This window comes from Ips typographus, linkage group LG2, assembly GCF_016097725.1.
Source record: "Ips typographus isolate SLU linkage group LG2, UJ_Ityp_2.0, whole genome shotgun sequence".
Classification (NCBI taxonomy): Eukaryota; Metazoa; Arthropoda; class Insecta; order Coleoptera; family Curculionidae; genus Ips; species Ips typographus.
The window spans coordinates 3,880,289-3,899,603 of record NC_138423.1 but is presented as its reverse complement, the minus strand read 5'-3'; the positions used below and the strand labels follow the sequence as shown (position 1 = coordinate 3,899,603).

General features: G+C 33.9%; 1 protein-coding gene across 3 annotated transcripts in view; it reads left to right on the top strand.

Moving 5' to 3' along the window:
* The window catches only part of SNF4Agamma (SNF4/AMP-activated protein kinase gamma subunit), a 161,041-nt gene that overhangs the window by 127,374 nt on the left and 14,352 nt on the right, over positions 1 to 19,315 (top strand). For all 3 annotated transcript variants that reach the window (XM_081974127.1, XM_081974125.1, XM_081974126.1), the window contains exons 11-12: positions 4,292 to 4,340; positions 12,855 to 12,992. In XM_081974127.1, the coding sequence (XP_081830253.1) occupies positions 4,292 to 4,340; positions 12,855 to 12,992 (187 nt within the window). The remainder of the gene's footprint in view (positions 1 to 4,291; positions 4,341 to 12,854; positions 12,993 to 19,315) is intronic.

The window sequence follows — 19,315 nt, the reverse complement described above, 5'->3', positions numbered from 1 at the left end:
TGCAAGTTCCATGGCTCCTTGTGTGGTTCTGAGTTATGAGCGGATTCCTGCGTCATCGTTATGAAAAAGCCTCTGCTCCATAAGTTTGCACTTCTTGCATACACCTTGTTTGAGACACATGGCAATTGAACTTCACAGAATATGGCTTAGTTTGCCAAATACTGCTAATGTCAGACCTAAGCGTCTTTGTATTTCATGTGTCTGATTGTCTCTGCTTATTTTGATCTTATGTTCCAGATATTTGTAGGTGTGTGTCAATAATTATATTTCTCATAAGCTTAGTTTTCTCAGTTTATCCTTAATCCTGCTTTTTCAGACATAGTTTTACGTGAATGTATCTCCTATGTTGTCTGCTATTAATACGATGTCATCGGCAAATCTCATGTTGATGCCCAGTTCTTGCCATTGAATGTTCTTAAATATTGACTCTAGAGTTGCCTTTAACAATTTTGGTGAAATATTGTCTCCTTGTCTTACCCCACGGCCTACGCTGAATTTTTCTGTATCTTCGTTCTTATATTCGAAGTTTCAGGTTCTAGAGACTCAAAAGCCTTTTCGTAATTGTAGGAACCAGTGGTATGTTATACTCCATACATTTTTCAATCAATATCATCATGATTTTCAAATTGTCATTTGTGCCATATCCTGCTTTAAAGCCTGCCTGTCCCTTGGGCCGATAGAAATCAAGTTTAGGTGTCAGCCTCTTCGTTAAGATTTCCAAGAAAAGTTTGTACTGTAATAGATTTTTTGACAAAATACTGTTCTTGATATACCCTTCAGAATCTTTAGTCTGGTGTGAGTGATTTTCTATTTACCAAACTATGATCTGTTTTTTCTGGATCGCTCAAATCCAAAAGTTTTGCAGTGACCAAAAGAATTTTTTTAAATAGGTTTTTTCCTATTGGCTAGTCCATTCGCCTTGTCTGTAGTTGCAAGAATATTCCAACCATGTGATCGCAAAAACATGTATAATCTCATGTCTAAGACTCAAAATAATGTACATTTATCACTGATTATCTTCTTCGTGAGTAATTAACATATTTACTAGCTGTTGTCGTTGGCATATATCAATTACACCAAACAGTAAGGCAACTTTGTCTATTAAAAACGTTTCATTCAGTATCTGGGAAATACATTTTAAAACATCTTTTCGGAGCCTTTTTTGGGTGAAATCCATCTGATCCTTGCTTCAAATATATGCTAAAATTATGGTAATTACCTATGTTTACACTGTTATTCGCTAATAACGTCTTTTTATCTTTGAGTATTTGGAGCATAAGGAATTTGGGGACAATGTTTTTGGGAGATCACTTAAGTACTTTAGGAAAACAAGTTTCATGTAAAGTCTTCTACACGGATTTTGCAATTTTTTTTACAAATTTGTCCTTTCTTTGATTTCGTAGGTAGTAGGTTTTGTGTAGCCTTTGTTGGTCTGGAAGTTCAGGATTTTCCTGTTTATTTATTGATTTTGACAAATTGTTTTGTAGTTCAAACAAATTATAGTTGCAGTTTCTTGATTTGCAGCGCCATGCAACACAATGGACACTTTATCAACTTTTGGAATATTTTTATCATGAATGGAAATTTACAAAATATACAAACATAGAAAATCAGTGGTAAAAAGAGTGAACTATTAGTGGCATGGCAATCTCCCAAAACGAATGAGAAAAAATGTGTTAAAAATGCATCGCCCTCAGGCAATAAACTAAACTTAATGCCTTTGATACATGAATAACTATAACTAATAATAGTTCTGGACTTTTTCATTAAAAAAATTAATTTATGTTATTACATATAGGTTGTATTTAATAGGCAAGTTTTATTTTTAAAATTCTTACATTTTATTTATTTTAGATTGTTTTGCTAAGATTAACTTTACATTGCGACAGCAAGATTTTTCCTAGAAAATTGTTTTGAATGCTAATGCGAAAGAAATCACCTAACTTGTTTTTTGTTGTTTCTAACAGGCTCCTTAATTGCATGCTAATGAGATTGTACTGAAATAGAACTTTATATCAGTCATAGCAATAATGTAATGACAATATTTTGAAATGACTGTAACAATTATACATTTTCTTCCTGATTACAATTTCCATGGTATTTTATATTCCGCTGACACTAATAGCCGTTAACTCTCAGATTAACTAGAACTCGAAGTTACTTAAATAAATATTTACTGACAGTAATAACTTAGGTAACTAAACAACCCCACATTTGTTTACCGAAACGATTGATTGATTGTTCTTCAGTGTTGGTATAGATCTGGGCTTAAATCCTCTCTTCTCCCAAGAGATTGACCTCTTTCCATTGCTTCATACTTCTGTCGTTCATATCTTCTTTTCTTCGCTTTTATTACTTTTCTTGTTTCTTTTCGACAAATTTTGTTTTGACTCTACTTTCGTTTGTTGGTAGTTACATCATTCTCTTCCTTTCTGTTTGTCCTTTTCCTAGCTGTTTTTGGCATTCCTCGTCGAACCATGTTTTTGTCCTCTCTTTTACTTTTTCCAAAGACACTTTTGGCGGTCTTTGTTATAATTTCTGCAGTTACTACCTTCTGTGTTAGGGTTTAGTGTTTGCTTGAGTTTTTCTCTATATTGTTGTTTTGTCTCATTCTGCAGCTCATCTATGTTCCATTTTGGGATAGACTGGGAGAGACTCTTGCGCGGACTAAGTAATGGTCTGTGTCCCCATCTATTCCACTTAGGCTTCTAACATCTGTAATGATATGGTCGATCTGGTTTCGGCTGATGTGATCATTTGAGACCCAGGTCTGTTGAACGTCCTTATGTGGGAACATGGTTGACTTTATCATCATGTTGTTAGCTGCAGCTGTTTCTATAAGCCTTTGGTCATTATCATTGGATACTTTCTAGGGCATCGTAGAAGGCATCTTTGGTAGCTTCATCCTTCTCCTCAGTTGGTGCATGCGCTGAAATGATCGAGATGTTGTACCATTGTCCTTTAAGTCTGATGTAGCATATTCCTTCACTTATTGGTTTGAATTCAAGTATATTCTGGAGATCTTTTCTAATCACAAAGCCCGTTCCAAATTCGTGCTTCCTCCAATTTACGTCAATTTAAGCTGACGACTCCTATTTTATCAACATTTCTAAGAAAATGTCGGTCAGTAAAACCAAAATAACTACATTTATGAAGAACAAATGAGAGATCGAATTAATGTATTCTAAAACAGAATTATTATGTAGAAATAGAAATTTTGCAAACGTAATTCTTGGACCAAATTGGAGATCATTTTAAAGCTTGCAGGACAATTTCTGCTTTGCAAACATGATGCAAAATATTGAATTTAAATGGAAATAGATCAGTAACTATAAATAGCCGCAGAAAACTATCTCCAACTGGAGAATCAGTCAGTAACTTAGCTGTAAGTTATGTGGATATGTAGTTTTTTAACTCATCTAAAACTAGGGACAAAGACAAAAGATCTTGGAGTATGAATAAAGGATGAGTGAACATACTTTTTGATCAATGATATTCAAGATTAGTCATTTCGGAACGCGCCATTTTTTCACCTGCTTGACGAATATTTAGATGGGTACAATTTTGACTATAACAACATTTGTTGCAAGTTTACTGGTTTTAAATGAAATGAATGAATGATGAATAATGAAATCCGATGTCATTAAATGTAGCTAGTCTAGACTAAATCACCACATATTTTATAATAAACCAATTGGTTGTAATGAGTGATTTACATCTCTAAGAAACATCATCAATCACTCGAAATTGACCTGAAAAACTAACTGAATTCTTATCAACGCATATCAGATTTAACCGAAGTGGCACTCCAGTATAAACTTCAAACGTGATATCAAAATACAATGTGACTGATTATTCACCTGTTTATTGTTTTTGACCTTTACCGACCTATTATGACTACAAATGAGTCTACGGCACCTCAATGTCGCCGGAAAACTTTCTTTCGTCGACTGCATTCGTTTGGGGAAGCCGAAGGAAAAACCATTGCCAAACCGACTTCGGATGTATTTACCCAGAAAATACCCGTCAGAAAAATTTCCGAACCAACCAGAAATGGACAATACTTTGAAAACGGATCTTCCGAACGAATCAGAAAGATTTCAAAGCCGTCTCTTACTATATTGCAATCACCGCAAATTTCGAATGGTCTTTTTAATTGGTATTCCAGATTGTCTACGAACGTTAAAAAAAACTTGCACAGCCCCAAGGTTTTCAGACGTTTTTTGGTTAGTGTACAATAGTTTTATTCCAAGTATAAGTCATTGTTTTCTAATATTATTTTTCTTTGCAGTTGCCTGTCGTGGACCCATTCTTAGAAAAAGTAAATATATCAGATCTAGGTAAGTCTACACTTTCCTTCTAACTAATTTAAGTAGTATTAAGTGTCGAAGTCAAATGACTTTAATCAACACCTGACTAATCGTTTGAAGGTTTTACAATCGACGATAATTATTGGGAAAGCAGTCTAACTGGGACTATTATTTATATTTTTTTATTTGTATTGTGTATTACATCGACAATTCGGCTACGACATGTGATTAGACTTAAGAATACTTATCAATTTGGATATTCGCATAATTATATGTTAACCAGAAAGTGAGTGAACGAAACAGTTACTGCGATGCTCAAGTTCTCAAAATTTACGAGCAACAGATGCAAAATGTGTCATAAGTTTTAATGAATTTTTTGTGTTTTGGCAAATCATAATAAGCGATTGGCAACCAGGTATATTAGACTAACACGCAGTTTTTCCCAGCTTCAATATTGTTTTAAACAAATTAGATTTGCTGTTTTACTCATCCATATTTTGTCGTTATTGCATTGCACCCAAACTGACATAATTGAAATGCTTTACGCGGTTGTGTGATGTCAAACGTTTTGCTGGCAGCTGGCCAATTGCACATAATTTACAAGTTTGATACATTGTAATAAAATCGTATTTACCTGATGGTTTATGCAACTAGTAGCATCAGTTTATTGGATTTACCTTGTAATGAAAATGAATGAAAAACGTCTTTTTTCATTTCAGTGATGTTTGCAATTAGTCAAAAATTTCAATAACAAGAAATATTGTCTTAGTTGACTTACAATTTTTTTTAAGTTTCTGTTATATTAACATCAATTGACTGTAATTGTCTGACAAGATTAACTGATGTCCTTACCTTTTCAAATATTTAAAGTATACTTATCTTGCTTACAATACAAACCATCAAATAACACTGAACGAAGAAGAGGTAATGGCAGAAATTGAAAAACAGAAAAGCTCCCGGGACAGGCATCATCCCAAACGAACTTCTGAAATATGTCGGACCTAAACTAGGAAAACATCTAAAAATCCTCTACAACAAAATTTTAGAAACATCGAAAATACCTACGGAATGGCACAAAAGTATAACTAACTATCCCTATATTCAAGAACCGGCATTTTGAAGGAAAGACTTGAAACACAAATAACAAACAAGACTTCAGACGAAACAGATCCACGACCGACGCCATATTCATTATCAAACAACTAAAAGAAAAATCAATCGAATTTAATACACCAGCATATGTCTGCTTCATTGATTTGACCAAGGCATTTGATAGAGTTCGCTTTTCCGCGGCTATTTTCGCGGAGGACGATCTACAGAGACAACTACACAAATTCTGCCAGGTCTGCCAAGCGATGAACATGACCATATCTATCAAAAAAACGAAAAGCATATCCTTCGTTAAAGATCCCGTAAGATGTAAGCTGGTAGTTCAGGACAAAATCATCGAGCAAGTCTCACAATTCAAAATATGGATCTGTCGAGTTATCACGACCCAGTGAAGGACCTAAGAAGCCAGATCAACAAAGCGTCTGCCATGGCGGGCTGCTTAAGGCAGATAATATGGGCGAATGAATATATGCGAAAGGATAGCAAGGTTAGGATCTATAAGACTTGTATCAGGCAACAAAACGAATGCTTCGAGTAGCCGAAATGAAAACTCTCACGACTATAATGGGAAAAACAAGAATAGACCGAATTAGGAACACTGACTTTAGGGAACAATGTGGGGTGCAAGACATCGTAAGATGGAGGAGACAAAGGAAACGATATTGGTATGCTCACGTGAGAAGAATGGAAGAGGGAACACTGCCACGCATCGCACTTGAAGGGAAACCAATAGGGAAAAGAGCACCTGGAAGACCACCTAAAAGATGGAAGGACAGCTGACTGTCCACCTTCCAGGAACTGATCCAGAGGAACCTGCAAAACTAACAGATCGCGAGATTTTAAATATGAATAAGAAGAGAAGAAGAAGCTTTCATAAGGGTTGATAAAAAATTTCCAATAAAACCAAGTTTCTGGTTTTTCTTCACTTGAAAATTACATTAAAATTGAAAATATGGGTAAAACGATTAATCTCATTTGACGAGTACTGTCAAGTGATGTTCATTCAACAGAAAGTCAATACAATATTAGTTTTTAGTAAAGTTTTTGACTAATTTTACTCAGAAAATGATAGAAACTGATACATCACTGAAATCAGAATAAAAGGTGCCAAAATTAGGGTTTTGTGTCAAAAATTGTATTATACCAGATTAAAAGAAAGATAATTGAAACGAATGATGAAAAGGCTCTAAAGAAAATAATAGGAAAAGGCGTCAATATTTAAAAATAGAATTGATTAAAATAATTATCGAATCAGATTAAAAGAAGAAGAGTAAGAAAAGTTCAAGAGAGAGAAGAAAAAAATAGCAAAGGTGTCAAAATTAGAATACAACTTTTGCGCTAAAAACGGTTTTTTCTCCAAATTAACAGAATAAATTGAAAGGAATTGAAATTCTAAAGACGCCAAAATTAAAGTTTTGAGCTAAAAATTATATTCTACCAGATTTAACAGAAAAATAATTGAAAAGAATAAAGATAAGGCTCCCAAAAAAATAATAGAAAAAGCCGCCAATATTTGAAAATGGAATTGACTAAAATGGTTATCAATCAAATTAAAAGAAGAATAGTGCAAAGAGAGAAGAAAAGAAATAGCAAAGATGTCAAAATTAGATAAAGCAACTTTTGCGCTAAAAACGGTGTTTGGTCCAAATTAGAAGAATAAAAATTTAAAGAAGAGTTCCAAAGACGCTAAAATTAGAGTTTTGTGCTAAAAATTATATTCTACCAGATTTAACAGAAAAATAATTGAAAAGAAGAAAGATAAGCCTCCAAAGAAAAGGTGTCAAGTTTGACAATCCTATTTCCTATTTTAGATGTTTTCTATCCTTTGGATATAGAAGGCCTCTTTCAAATTTGGTCATTTGTTTCGATTTTGCCCAACTCGATAACAATCTAAGCCTGCAACCTTTTTGTCGTACCATCTTTGCTGAGATCTTCCAACACTTCTTCTCTCTTCCCAAGCTCTCCATTCAGTGATATACCCCTCTAGTTGTTTGTATGTGTCTGGTCGCGTGTCCTGCTTATTATCATTTTAGGAAACCAATCTTTTTTATTATGTCGAAATCTTTGGTTTTTTCATTTATCCATATATTGGTTTTGTGATCTCTCAGGAAAATTCCTAAAATTCGTCTTTCCATGGCTCTCTGATGTACTTATGTTTGATCTTTCTGGTTATTACCCAGGTCTCGCAACCATACGTGACAACAGGCAGTATACACTCGTTATAGACTTTTGTTTTTACAGTCATTGGGCTATTCATGCTGAAGAAATTCTTTAATTTTCCGTAGGAATCTAATTCTTCCATCAATCTCCATTTTTTGATTTTGTTGGTCCGGTGTTATAGCTTCTAGCTTCGTCAAGGTACTCGTATATGAATGTTTTTGTCCTTTTCATTGCGCTGTCATGAATTTGTATAGTTTCGTCTGCATCTGGTGAATTTGTGTAGTTCATGTGTAATTCAACTCTTGCAGCCGCATCTTGCAGTTCTTTCAACATATCAATCAATTCCTGTTGTCGATCAATCTTTTGCAAATCGTGCAATATCGTCGGTAAATCTTAGATTGTGTAAGCACCATGTATGTTCAATCCATTGTTTTGCCATTTTAGCTTTTTTGTGAATAGTTTTGGAGATATTACGTCCCCTTGCCGAACTTGTCTTTTGGCGTGTATTTTGTTCTTTTTTCAGTGGCTTAGATTTTGCATTTTTTACTGGCTCGACAATTAAGTCTGGATCCAGTGTTCATATTAGAGTTTTAGTGTTGTGGACGCCTGGTTCAGTATTCAGTTGTACTTGAGGGAATTTTAGAAGTATACCTACCCGCCACTGTGTCAAATTATAGTTCATTGCTAAGCAACCCTGGATAACAGTGTAAATTAGAGCAAAGTGTTTTAAGCACTTTTAATCCGCTTAATGTACCGCAAACTTGAATAGTCGCCCAGCGTGTTCGATTTTTTGGCACCTAGACGTTTTCGAGTGCCAATAATAGATTTTGAGGAAAATTTCGGCAGTCGCCTCCCGGCTTTCAACGCGAAAATTTCCTCTAAACCCCGCCAATCACCATCGGACAATAGTTTGTCGAGTCGTACTTATTCGGGACCGGTAGTGCCTTTGTATGTAGTTCCGAGCAAACACATCGCTATTAATAAACTAGTGGATCAGAAACGCTACGCAAATTTGTTGCCAAATTAAAAATTGAAATTCCAAGTCAGTTAGTCTAGTATTTTTGGAGTTCGGGTTTGTTATTGTTTTGCTCTATCAGATGTTGCTTGAAGTTGGTTTATCGTTACAGCAGCTTTTTGGTAGACTTTGAACCAATTCTAACGTATTTAAAGTTTATCAATCAAAATTTTTGGCTATTGTTATTGTTCTCAAGCATTTGAATCAAAGTGTTTCTGCATTTCGGTATAAGAACAGCTTTTGTATAAAATGATTGAACAAACTACTCAAAAAACTAAATTTTTACAGTAAAATTGAATGTAAAATATTAAGCAAGAAGTCCTCCTTTTATTTCCATCTTAATTGAAACTGCGAATGCTAATTGAGCTAGCCTTGATATTCTAACTTGCATTTTAATATTTATAATACAAACATTGTACAGGGTGTCTCGTTGTAAGTTACTCGATGGATACTTGATATTGGTTAATAAGAATAATTTTGTTTGCAATCAGAACCACTTATCTCACACAAATTGTTGGCTGTATTATTAAAAGTTTAAATATTTGGTGGTTTATTCAAATTATTGTTAATTTCAAACTCACTATATGTAAGCAAAATGCTGTGTAATCCTATCTATCAAAAATTAACTAAACAAACTGCATGTATTGGAAATCAGAGAAAAAAATACAATCAAATGAAGCAATAATGTGAAAAATTTTGACCAAATTTGGCATTTTACGTCAACTTAATTTAAGTTGGGAAAGTTGTAGATAATTTCTATTAACTTTAGTAATTTAAACTTTATTGTAGGATAAATTTTTAATAAGAAACTCCCGTACAAATGGCACAAATATGACATAATTCAATTGTCTTTTACTATGCTCTGAAACCTTATTTTAAATAGTATACAGTGTGTTCCAAATTGGTTCTATATGTATTGGAATCTCGGTAACCGTAAAAACCTAATAATGCTTAGTTGCAAAATTCTCTTTGGCTTTGTTGAGGAGCTGTATTCTTATATTTCTCATGCAGATATTGTTGACCTTTATTTCGTAATATCTTTGAAAAGAGCTTTTGGTGTTTAAAAACAAATCAGAACATCAAATTGTGCATCAATCTGATCATCTGGCATTCTGTCCACGTGGTCTCTCCATTCTCTTCTTCAATTTCCCATCACAATACATCTTGGCTCTCACATATTTCCCTTAATTCTTCATTTCTCTTCCGTACAAATATGTCATGTTATTGATATTAGTGTTCGCATTTTGTCGTTTAGTTGTTGTATTCTTCGCTCTATGTCATGACCAGTTTTGGATATTCTGACTTTGTTATTTTGGATTTCACTTCATCCTTTAAGTTCCTATTACTTGCCACTAGATATTTGAAAGACATCACTTGTTCTACACTCGCTAGTTTACATCGGTTATCTAGATACTGTAAGTGATTTTGTTTTCTTTGTGGATATTTGCATTTTGAACGTATCTGCAATTTGTTGGAATTTATACAGGAGTCTCTGTAGGTTACCTTCGTCTTCCGAGATGATCACTGCGTCATCAGCATAGCATAATATTTAAATTTCTTTATCTCCTATTCGGTATCCTCTTCCAGGTTGTTTTACTTCATTAAAGATTTCATCTATTAGGATGTTAACTAAGGGGTGAATGTCTTTTTTTTAGTAGAGTTAGAACATCGAATGCCTGAATAAGGTCTTGTTGAACTCTATGGCCTTTTCGGTTATTTGGCGTATTATAAATATGGCATCTATGGCAGACCTGTTATTTCTGAACCCTTGCTGTTCTTCACAGATCACAGTTGACATTACTTCTTCTGCCAAGATTTTAGTAAATAGTTTCAGAACCGTACTCATCAGTCTGATATCTCAATGATTAGCCGTTCAAGATAAGAAAGTTATACTTACATCTAGTGCTTTTTTCCACGTTGCAACATCAAGAGCAAACATTCCAAAAGTTTTTTTTTGTGTCGTTTTAAACTAAAATTCCAAAAATACAGAAATTCTGCCACCTGTTTGACTTAAATTGAACTGGACCTATCCACAGTGTTTACGTCAGTGTTATTCGGCTTGAATGATGTCAAAACTGTTCAGTGCGTTATCAACGAGTGAAATAAGTAAAACCAGCAATGTTGGTTGCCTACCTACCTCATGTTGCGGTTGCACCTGTACTCGAATCACTTTCGCCTGGTTCTAGCTCCAATTCCGGAGGAAGAGGTCTATCGCGTAGATCAGATCAGAGAGTTTGAGCACATCTCGCAAGCTTATAAAGATTGGTTGGCTGATGTTTTAGAAAAAGGTTAGCAAGGTTTGTTTTCGCTTATGTCTTTCCTAAGAAGTGTTTAAAAAATGTTTTTTTCACTCTATGATACAATTTTTTAAATAGAACACTTAAAGGAAGAACCTCTTAACGATTCAACGTGGAACGTGGTGTACGGCAGGTTTGTGTTCTGTGACCCTTATTGTTTAACGTATATGGAGAATATATCATAAGGAAAGCCTTGGAAGGCTGGGAAGGAGGAGTTGTCGTAGCTTGCAGAAGGATGGATAATATCCGCTACGCTGATGACACCACACTTATCGCCAAAGATGAGCAGGAAATGTCGAGTCTTATTGAGCGAGTAGAGAGAGTGAGCTTGGAGTCTACAACTGAACCGTCAGAAAACGAAACTTATGTTAATAGATCGTACGCACAGCATGGAAGATATGCCTAATATTAAAGATGTCGAGAACGTGGAGGAAATAACTTATCTAGGTGCCCACATCAGCAGAAATGGCGGATCAAGGCAAGAAATCAGAAGAAGGATAGCTCTTGCCAAAACGGCCATGACCAAACTCAACAAAATTTGGAAAGATCGGCATATAACAACCACAACAAAATGCAAATTAGTAGACACCCTCGTTTTTCCAATTGCGCTATACGCAGCAGAATCCTGGACCTTAAAAGCCACAGACATCGCCAAGTTGGATGCGTTTGAGATGTGGGTCTGGAGAAGACTACTGAGGATTCCCTGGACAGACATCCATACTCAGATTGTCAACTAAAATCAAACAACTCATTCTCAAGTATTTTGAATATGTCAGCAGGAGGAAAGATGACAATCTCGAAAAACTTATGGTCCAAGGGAAGGTACACGACCTAGAGGACGTTCTCCAAAACGATGGCTGGACCAGGTGAAGCAGTTTACAGGGAAATCTTTCCAAGACAGCATTAGAAGTACGTCAGATAGAGGGGAATGGAGGGAAACTGCTAAAAACACAACATGAGTAACATTGATTGTCGTATACTTAAGGGGTAGAAAGTACATAAAAAATTAACGACAAAGTGCCATATAAACTATGGTTGAGAAGTGCCCTCTTTCGGAGCTAGCGGGCCCTAAGTATGTGCCCCAGGAAAAAAGTTTTTTTATCTTAATTAATAAACTAAAATAAAACTCTAAAATTTGGCATTCTTCATTTGGAAGTAATCATTTGGCTTTTAATTTTTTAAAATAATCTGGTATCTGGAAAACTATGCCAAATGAAAAGAAATGTTCAGACAAACTTTATCTTTATTCTTATTCCACTTAACTTATTATTTCTCATATTACAACGATTTTGTATTGATTTTCAATCTCCTTCATTGAATTCCCATAAATTATTTAAAATTTTTAAGTCGTCTTTCTGGTTTATTTCTTCCTCCGTCTCTGCATTTCATTTTTTAATTTAAAAGCAGCAGCTATTTTAATTAAATATTGCGACAAACTACCTCTCAAAAAGTTAGTGCTGCCGCTTAGAATATAAAGAGCAAAGCGTATGCGGTAATATAATTCACTCTAATATCGTAAATTTGTTTAGCGGCTTGGTGAAGCAATTTAAATCTAGAAACCTGAGTTGCCTGAAATTCCCTCCACACCGTCATTTGATTACTTAAGGCAAATTTTAGTTAAGTCTCTGGATATTTAAAAATGAAAAAGTTTTCAATATACTTAGCTGGAAACTCGCGTGCTTTTTCTGACCTTGTCAAGTTGATGTTGTTTGTTCAAATATAAAATATGCGTATGTGGTATTTACGTCTTGAAACAAAATCACTTATTATGTTTAGTATCTGTGTAAAGTTATGTTAAGAATTATTAATATTGTTTTTCTTCCTGACTACCGCTTGGAAATTCCCGAAATTTTTCAAATTTTGGTGGCATTTTGATTTTGCCTCAAATGGTCCGGCTCAAAAAACGAATACTTTGTACGTGTCTATTGATAAAATTATCACAACTGTCTTTTTTCTTTACAGAAGAAGATGAATCTCAAATATTCGTCAAGTTCTTCAAGTTCCACAAATGTTACGATCTCATACCTACGTCTGCAAAGCTAGTGGTCTTTGATACACAGCTACTTGTGAAGAAGGCCTTCTTCGCTTTGGTGTATAATGGTAAGTGGTAAAGTTTACTTTGTTCATTTTCTTGAATATACATATTATTTTAAAAATAGCAAAATGATAGGAAACTGCTATTCAGCATAAATTATTTGGAATATTGTTTGCCTTAAAATGTGCCTCGTTATAACATGAAAACTTAAACAACTTTATGAGTCTTGTTGTCTGTTTCCCCGCCACTTCCAAGGCAATTTTAAGTACAACTTAAGCTAAGTTGAGGTTTGAATGTGACAGATTAGGTGCAAAATAATACAGTCTAATTTAAACTTATTTAAGCTGTCCTTAAACTTCACTTAGCCAATGTTGGGGAAACGGACATTACTTATTTTAAATTACTTTTTGGTTTTAATATATTTATTTACTGTAAAGGTTGGATCCTGTTTTCATGTTACATTATTTTCTCTATGAAAGGAAAATTATCTTATAATAGTGATGGGTAAATTACCGGTAAAGTAAATATTTTACTTTACCAGAAAAATTTGACCGGTAAATAACAAAAATGTTGACACCGCTTTTCCGCCTGACTGTACCAAATTTTGCAGTGTTTTTTCAGGTTATTGGATAGAAAATTTAATGAGGATTCCAAAAATGTGATTAAAACTGTTATTTTCTTATTCCAAGTGGGTTTTACAGGCGATTTGGTCTTTGACTGTCCTTTCAAACTGTGTTTCTGGCAGTTCAAATTTTGACACCGCTTTTCTCCCTGACTGTACCAAATTTTGTAATGTTTTTTTCAGGTTATTGGATAGGAAATTTAATGAGGATTTCAAAAATGTGATCAAAACTGTCATTTTTTCACTCCAAGTGGGTTTTACAGGCTATTTTGTCCCTGACTGTCCTTTCAAACTATGTTTCTGGCAGCTAAAAATGTTGACACCGCTTTTCCGCCTGACTGTACCAAATTTTGCAGTGTTTTTTCAGGTTATTGGATGGGAAATTTAATGAGGATTCCAAAAATGTGATCAAAACTGTCATTTTTTCACTTGAAGTGGGTTTTATAGGCTATTTTGTCCCTGACTGTCCTTTCAAACTGTGTTTCTGGCAGTTCAAATTTTGACACCGCTTTTCTCCCTGACTGTGCCAAATTTTGCAGTGTTTTTTCAAGTTATTGGATAGGAAATTTAATGGGAATTCCAAAACTGTACATTTTTCACTTCATGTGGGTTTTACAGGCGATTTTGTCCCTGACTGTCCTTTCAAACTGTGTTTCTGGTAGTTCAAATTTTGACACCGCTTTTCTCCTTAACTGTACTAAATTTTGTAATGTTTTTTCAGGTTATTGGATAGAAAATTTAATGAGGATTCCAAAAATGTGATTAAAACTGTAATTTTTTTACTCGAAGTGGGTTTTATAGGCTATTTTGTCCCTGACTGTCCTTTCAAACTGTGTTTCTGGCAGTTCAAATCTTGTCACTGCTTTTCTCCCTGACTGTACCAAATTTTGTAATGTTTTTTCAGGTTATTGGATAGAAAATTTAATGAGGATTCCAAAAATGTGATTAAAACTGTAATTTTTTTACTCGAAGTGGGTTTTACAGCCAATTTTGTCCCTGACTGTCCTTTCAAACTGTGTTTCTGGCAGTTCGAACTTTGACGCCGCTTTTCTCCCTAACTATACCAAATTTTGTAATGTTTTTTCAGGTTATTGGATAGGAAATTTTATGAAGATTCCAAAAATGTACTTAAAATTGTTATTTTCTTATTCCAAGTGGGTTTTACAGCCAATTTTGTCCCTGACTGTCCTTTCAAACTGTGTTTCTGGCAGTTCAAATTTTGACACCGCTTTTCTCCCTAACTGTACCAAATTTTGTAATGTTTTTTCAGGTTATTGTATAGGAAATTTAATGAGGATTCCAAAAATGTAATTAAAACTGTATTTTTTCACTCCAAGTTGGTTTTACAGGCTATTTTGGTCCTGATTGTCCTTTCACAGTGTTTTTGACAGTTCAAATTTTGACACCGCTTTTCTCCCTGACTGTACCAAATTTGGTAGTGTTTTTTCAGGTTATTGGATAGGAAATTTTATGAAGATTCCAAAAATGTACTTAAAATTGTTATTTTCTTATTCCAAGTGGGTTTTACAGCCAATTTTGTCCCTGACTGTCCTTTCAAACTGTGTTTCTGGCAGTTCAAATTTTGACACCGCTTTTCTCCCTAACTGTACCAAATTTTGTAATGTTTTTTCAGGTTATTGTATAGGAAATTTAATGAGGATTCCAAAAATGTAATTAAAACTGTATTTTTTCACTCCAAGTTGGTTTTACAGGCTATTTTGGTCCTGATTGTCCTTTCACAGTGTTTTTGACAGTTCAAATTTTGACACCGCTTTTCTCCCTGACTGTACCAAATTTGGTAGTGTTTTTTCAGGTTATTGGATAGGAAATTTAATAAAGATTTCAAAAATGTGCTTAAAATAGTCATTTTCTCGCTCCAAGTGGCTTTTACAGGCGATTTGGTCTTTGACTGTCATTTCAAACTGTGTTTCTGGCAGTTCAAACTTTGACACCGCTTTTCTCCCTGACTACCAAGTTTTGTAGTGTTTTTCAAGTTATTGGATAGGAAATTTAATGAGGATTCCAAAAATGTGCTTAAAACTGTAATTTTTTCACTTTATCTGGGTTTTACAGGCGATTTTCTCCCTGACTGTCCTTTCAATCTGTGTTTCTGACAGTTCTAACTTTGACACCGCTTTTTTCCCAAACTGTACCAAATTTTGTAGTGTTTTTTCAGGTTTTTGGATAGGAAATTCAATGAAGATTTTAAAAATGTACTTAAAACTGTAATTTTCTCACTCCAAGTGGGTTTGACAAGCAATTTTGTTCCTGACTGTCGTCAAACTGTGCTGTGCAAAAAAATGTCGCTTATTTTAAATGGTACACCCTGTGTATCTTTTTTACATTCTGCGGAAAATTCTAGACATTTTTCATGTATAACATCATATCTGTAGCCGTTTTTGAGATATTTTCTATTTTATGTGAAATTTGACGTTTGTAATACCTGAAAGAATTTTAATTTTTGCATAGTAGAAAACGTTGTTTTCTTGGTTTTTATGTTTCGTTTTGTGAAACAAGGTTGGCTTGTTATTATGTCAAAAAGTATCAAGTTTTCAAATAAGTAACATAACCGAGAACATAACACAAACTTTAGACAGGAACAAAATAATTTTTAAAATTAATTTTTTACTACCCTGTATCATTACTTTTGAACAAATCTTGTTTAAGATGTCGAAACACAAAAACTAAGAAAAAAATGTTTTCTGACATGCAAAAATTAAAATTGTATTCATTGCAAACGTAGAATTTTGCATGTATTGGTAAATAACTCCTAACAATAGGATGCAATGATATATTTAGAATTTGTCGTAGAAAATTAATCAATATACAGCGTGCTTCATTGAAAGTAACCACCGAATTTTTAGACTTATGGTCCTAACGGTTTTTCATAATGAATCACGGTGGTTCATCGTTGTCCACCCTGTATAGTAGTCAATTTTCGAATTTAAAGTTTTCTTTTAAAACTAAAAATAAATCTTTTAATCGGCTTGTCTAAATTCAATCAAAAATCCTGTACATTGTTTTAAGTTCTTCTGTATTTCCGGTTATTCTGCATTTGAAAGCCGGATAGTTCTCGTTAAACTATTCTGAAACTGCAAGTTACAACTTTGTTATTGTTTTGCACAGCGTGCATTTCAAATCCATTACGTCAGATAGTTTTAATGTGGAACTGAGGCTTAAAAACTTATTTTCGAACTGGAACGCACCACCTGCTAGGTTTTTTTCTTAGTAGATTTGTTTTTTGTTTTGCATTCTAAACAAAGCAATAATTTACTATTACTAGTCGAGTTATTAGCATTTAAACACTCTTTTTGTGCAGTAAATACGCCTTTTAAATTACTTTTTCTGTTTTGCATATTGTCTGTAAATTTCGCGTAGTGGGCGTCTTATTTCTGCTTGATAGATTCGTTATTTTATTTGCCTGGGAGCCGGCAAACGTGGTCGATCCGTACCGAAAATTGTAATGCTGATTTAGATTGGAGAGCTATTTCTGGCAAGCTATACACACCTTCGTTCTATCCAAATTGAATAAAGTTATGTTTACCGAGTGTCAGTGTATTGGCAGCGAGTTTACCGTAGGTTCCTGTGTTAAATATGTATAAACAACGTCGACCTTGGCTAGATTTTAAAAAATTATTAAATATAAGATGTTTAAGTTGGTTATTCATGTTATTCTATGTTGTGTTTACAGTACGGTTTAGTCAGATGGGATTCAAGTTTAACTTTTGTTTAGCAAGTGTTAGCAGATCAAAATATTCACTCAGTTTAGTCATGCTGTATGTAAATTATTAGAACAAACTTTAAAAAAAATTATATTTATTTATTTTTTTAAATTTGTAAGAAACCACAAACTTTGTATGGAAAACTCATTTACAGGAGTGTCGTACTATCCAAGAAGACAAGGAATGCTTTCTTTTCTCAGAAAATTATACACTGTGAATGAATTATTAAGTGCATACATCTGACTCTGGAATAACGTTTGGGTGACTTAAATATAATTTAATAATAATAGCTTTTAGGTTACAGTGGAAATAAATTCTTGCTTAGATTGATAACATATCGTAAAGATGAATAGATCCAAACCACCGATGTAAAAGTGGTAATTTTTGAGTTGGAAAATTTCCATTTTTTGACGTTGTAGTTGTGTCAGTTGCGTTGGTTGTCTACATTAATGACGTTGACACTAACAAGTTGGAAAAAGGATGCAATAAGTCACCACTTACGAGGAAGAGCTACGTATTTGGTCAGAAATGTGTAAGTTACAACTTCATTACGTCACGTACTTCGTCATTACGTGACGACTCAATTTTCTATATTTTGAATATCAAAAAGAATAAGAATTTTTTTGATTGTTAATGTACTACTATTTTTCAGTTGCCTATTATCGTTAGGTCATCTATTAAAAATTATACTACTTATATCAAATTTAATATTTTCAGTCTCCAAAACAATAATTTTAATTTATGCGTCATCAGGGAACGTTTTTTTCTTGGTTTTTGTGTTTTGTCGTGTTATACAAGGTTTGTTCTAAGAGTGGGTGAAGAAAAACGATAAAATATATTATACAGGATGGTGAAAAAAAGAGCTCAAGACGTCAGTTCTTAAAAAAGACGTTTTCCAAATTAAACACTCATTATTCTTATAACTTTGTCTGATTCTCTGTTCAAAATAGAGTTAGGTTTGTATTAGGTCACTTATTTAAAAAATTTATTCTTTAAATTGCTACATTGAACCACCTTGTAACTGCCAAAATAATCGAGTTATTGAAGGTTAAAGTACTAGCTGTCAAATTCAGTCAAAACTGTCAAACAACTCGTTTTACAGGCGATTTTGTCCCTGACTGTCCTTTCAAACTGTGTTTCTGGCAGTTGAAACTTTGACACCGCTTTTCTCCGTAACTGTACAAAGTTTTGTCATGTTTTTTCAGGTTATTCGATAGGAAATTTAATGGGGATTCCAAAAATGTGATTAAAACTGTCATTTTTTCACTACAAGTGGATTTTTCAGTCGATTTTGTCCCTGACTGTAGTTTCAAACTGTGTTTGTGGCAGTTTAAATTTTGACACCGCTTTTCTCCCTGACTGTACCAAATTTTGTAATGTTTTTTCAGGTTATTCGATAGGAAATTTAATAAAGATTCCAAAAATGAGCTTAAAATAGTCATTTTCTCGCTCCAAGTGGGTTTTACAGGCGATTTGGTTTTTGACTGTCCTTTTAAACTGTGTTTCTGGCAGTTCAAATTTTGACACCGCTTTTCTCCCTGACTGTACCAAATTTTGTAGTGTTTTTTCAGGTTATTGGATAGGAAATTTAATAAAGATTCCAAAAATGAGCTTAAAATAGTCATTTTCTCGCTCCAAGTGGGTTTTACAGGAGATTTGGGTTTTGACTGTCCTTTTAAACTGTGTTTCTGGCAGTTCAAATTTTGACACCGCTTTTCTCCCTGACTGTACCAATTTTTTAGTGTTTTTTTAGGTTATTGCATAGGAAATTTAATGAGGATTCTAAAAATGTGGTTAAAACAGTAATTTTCTCACTTCAGGTGGGTTCTACAGGCAATTTTGTCACTGACTGTTCTTTCAAACTGACGGTTTGGCCGCTAGAGGGTGTCAAAATTGACTAATTTTTTCATGACTTTGTTGGTGCATTCTTTCGTTCAATCGTCAATAACTAGCTTATTTGCCACACTTTATATAAACTTTTATATGCCAATTGATAGCCAATGAAATAAGCTTTCTATTGACGTATAAAAGTTGATGGGTTAGA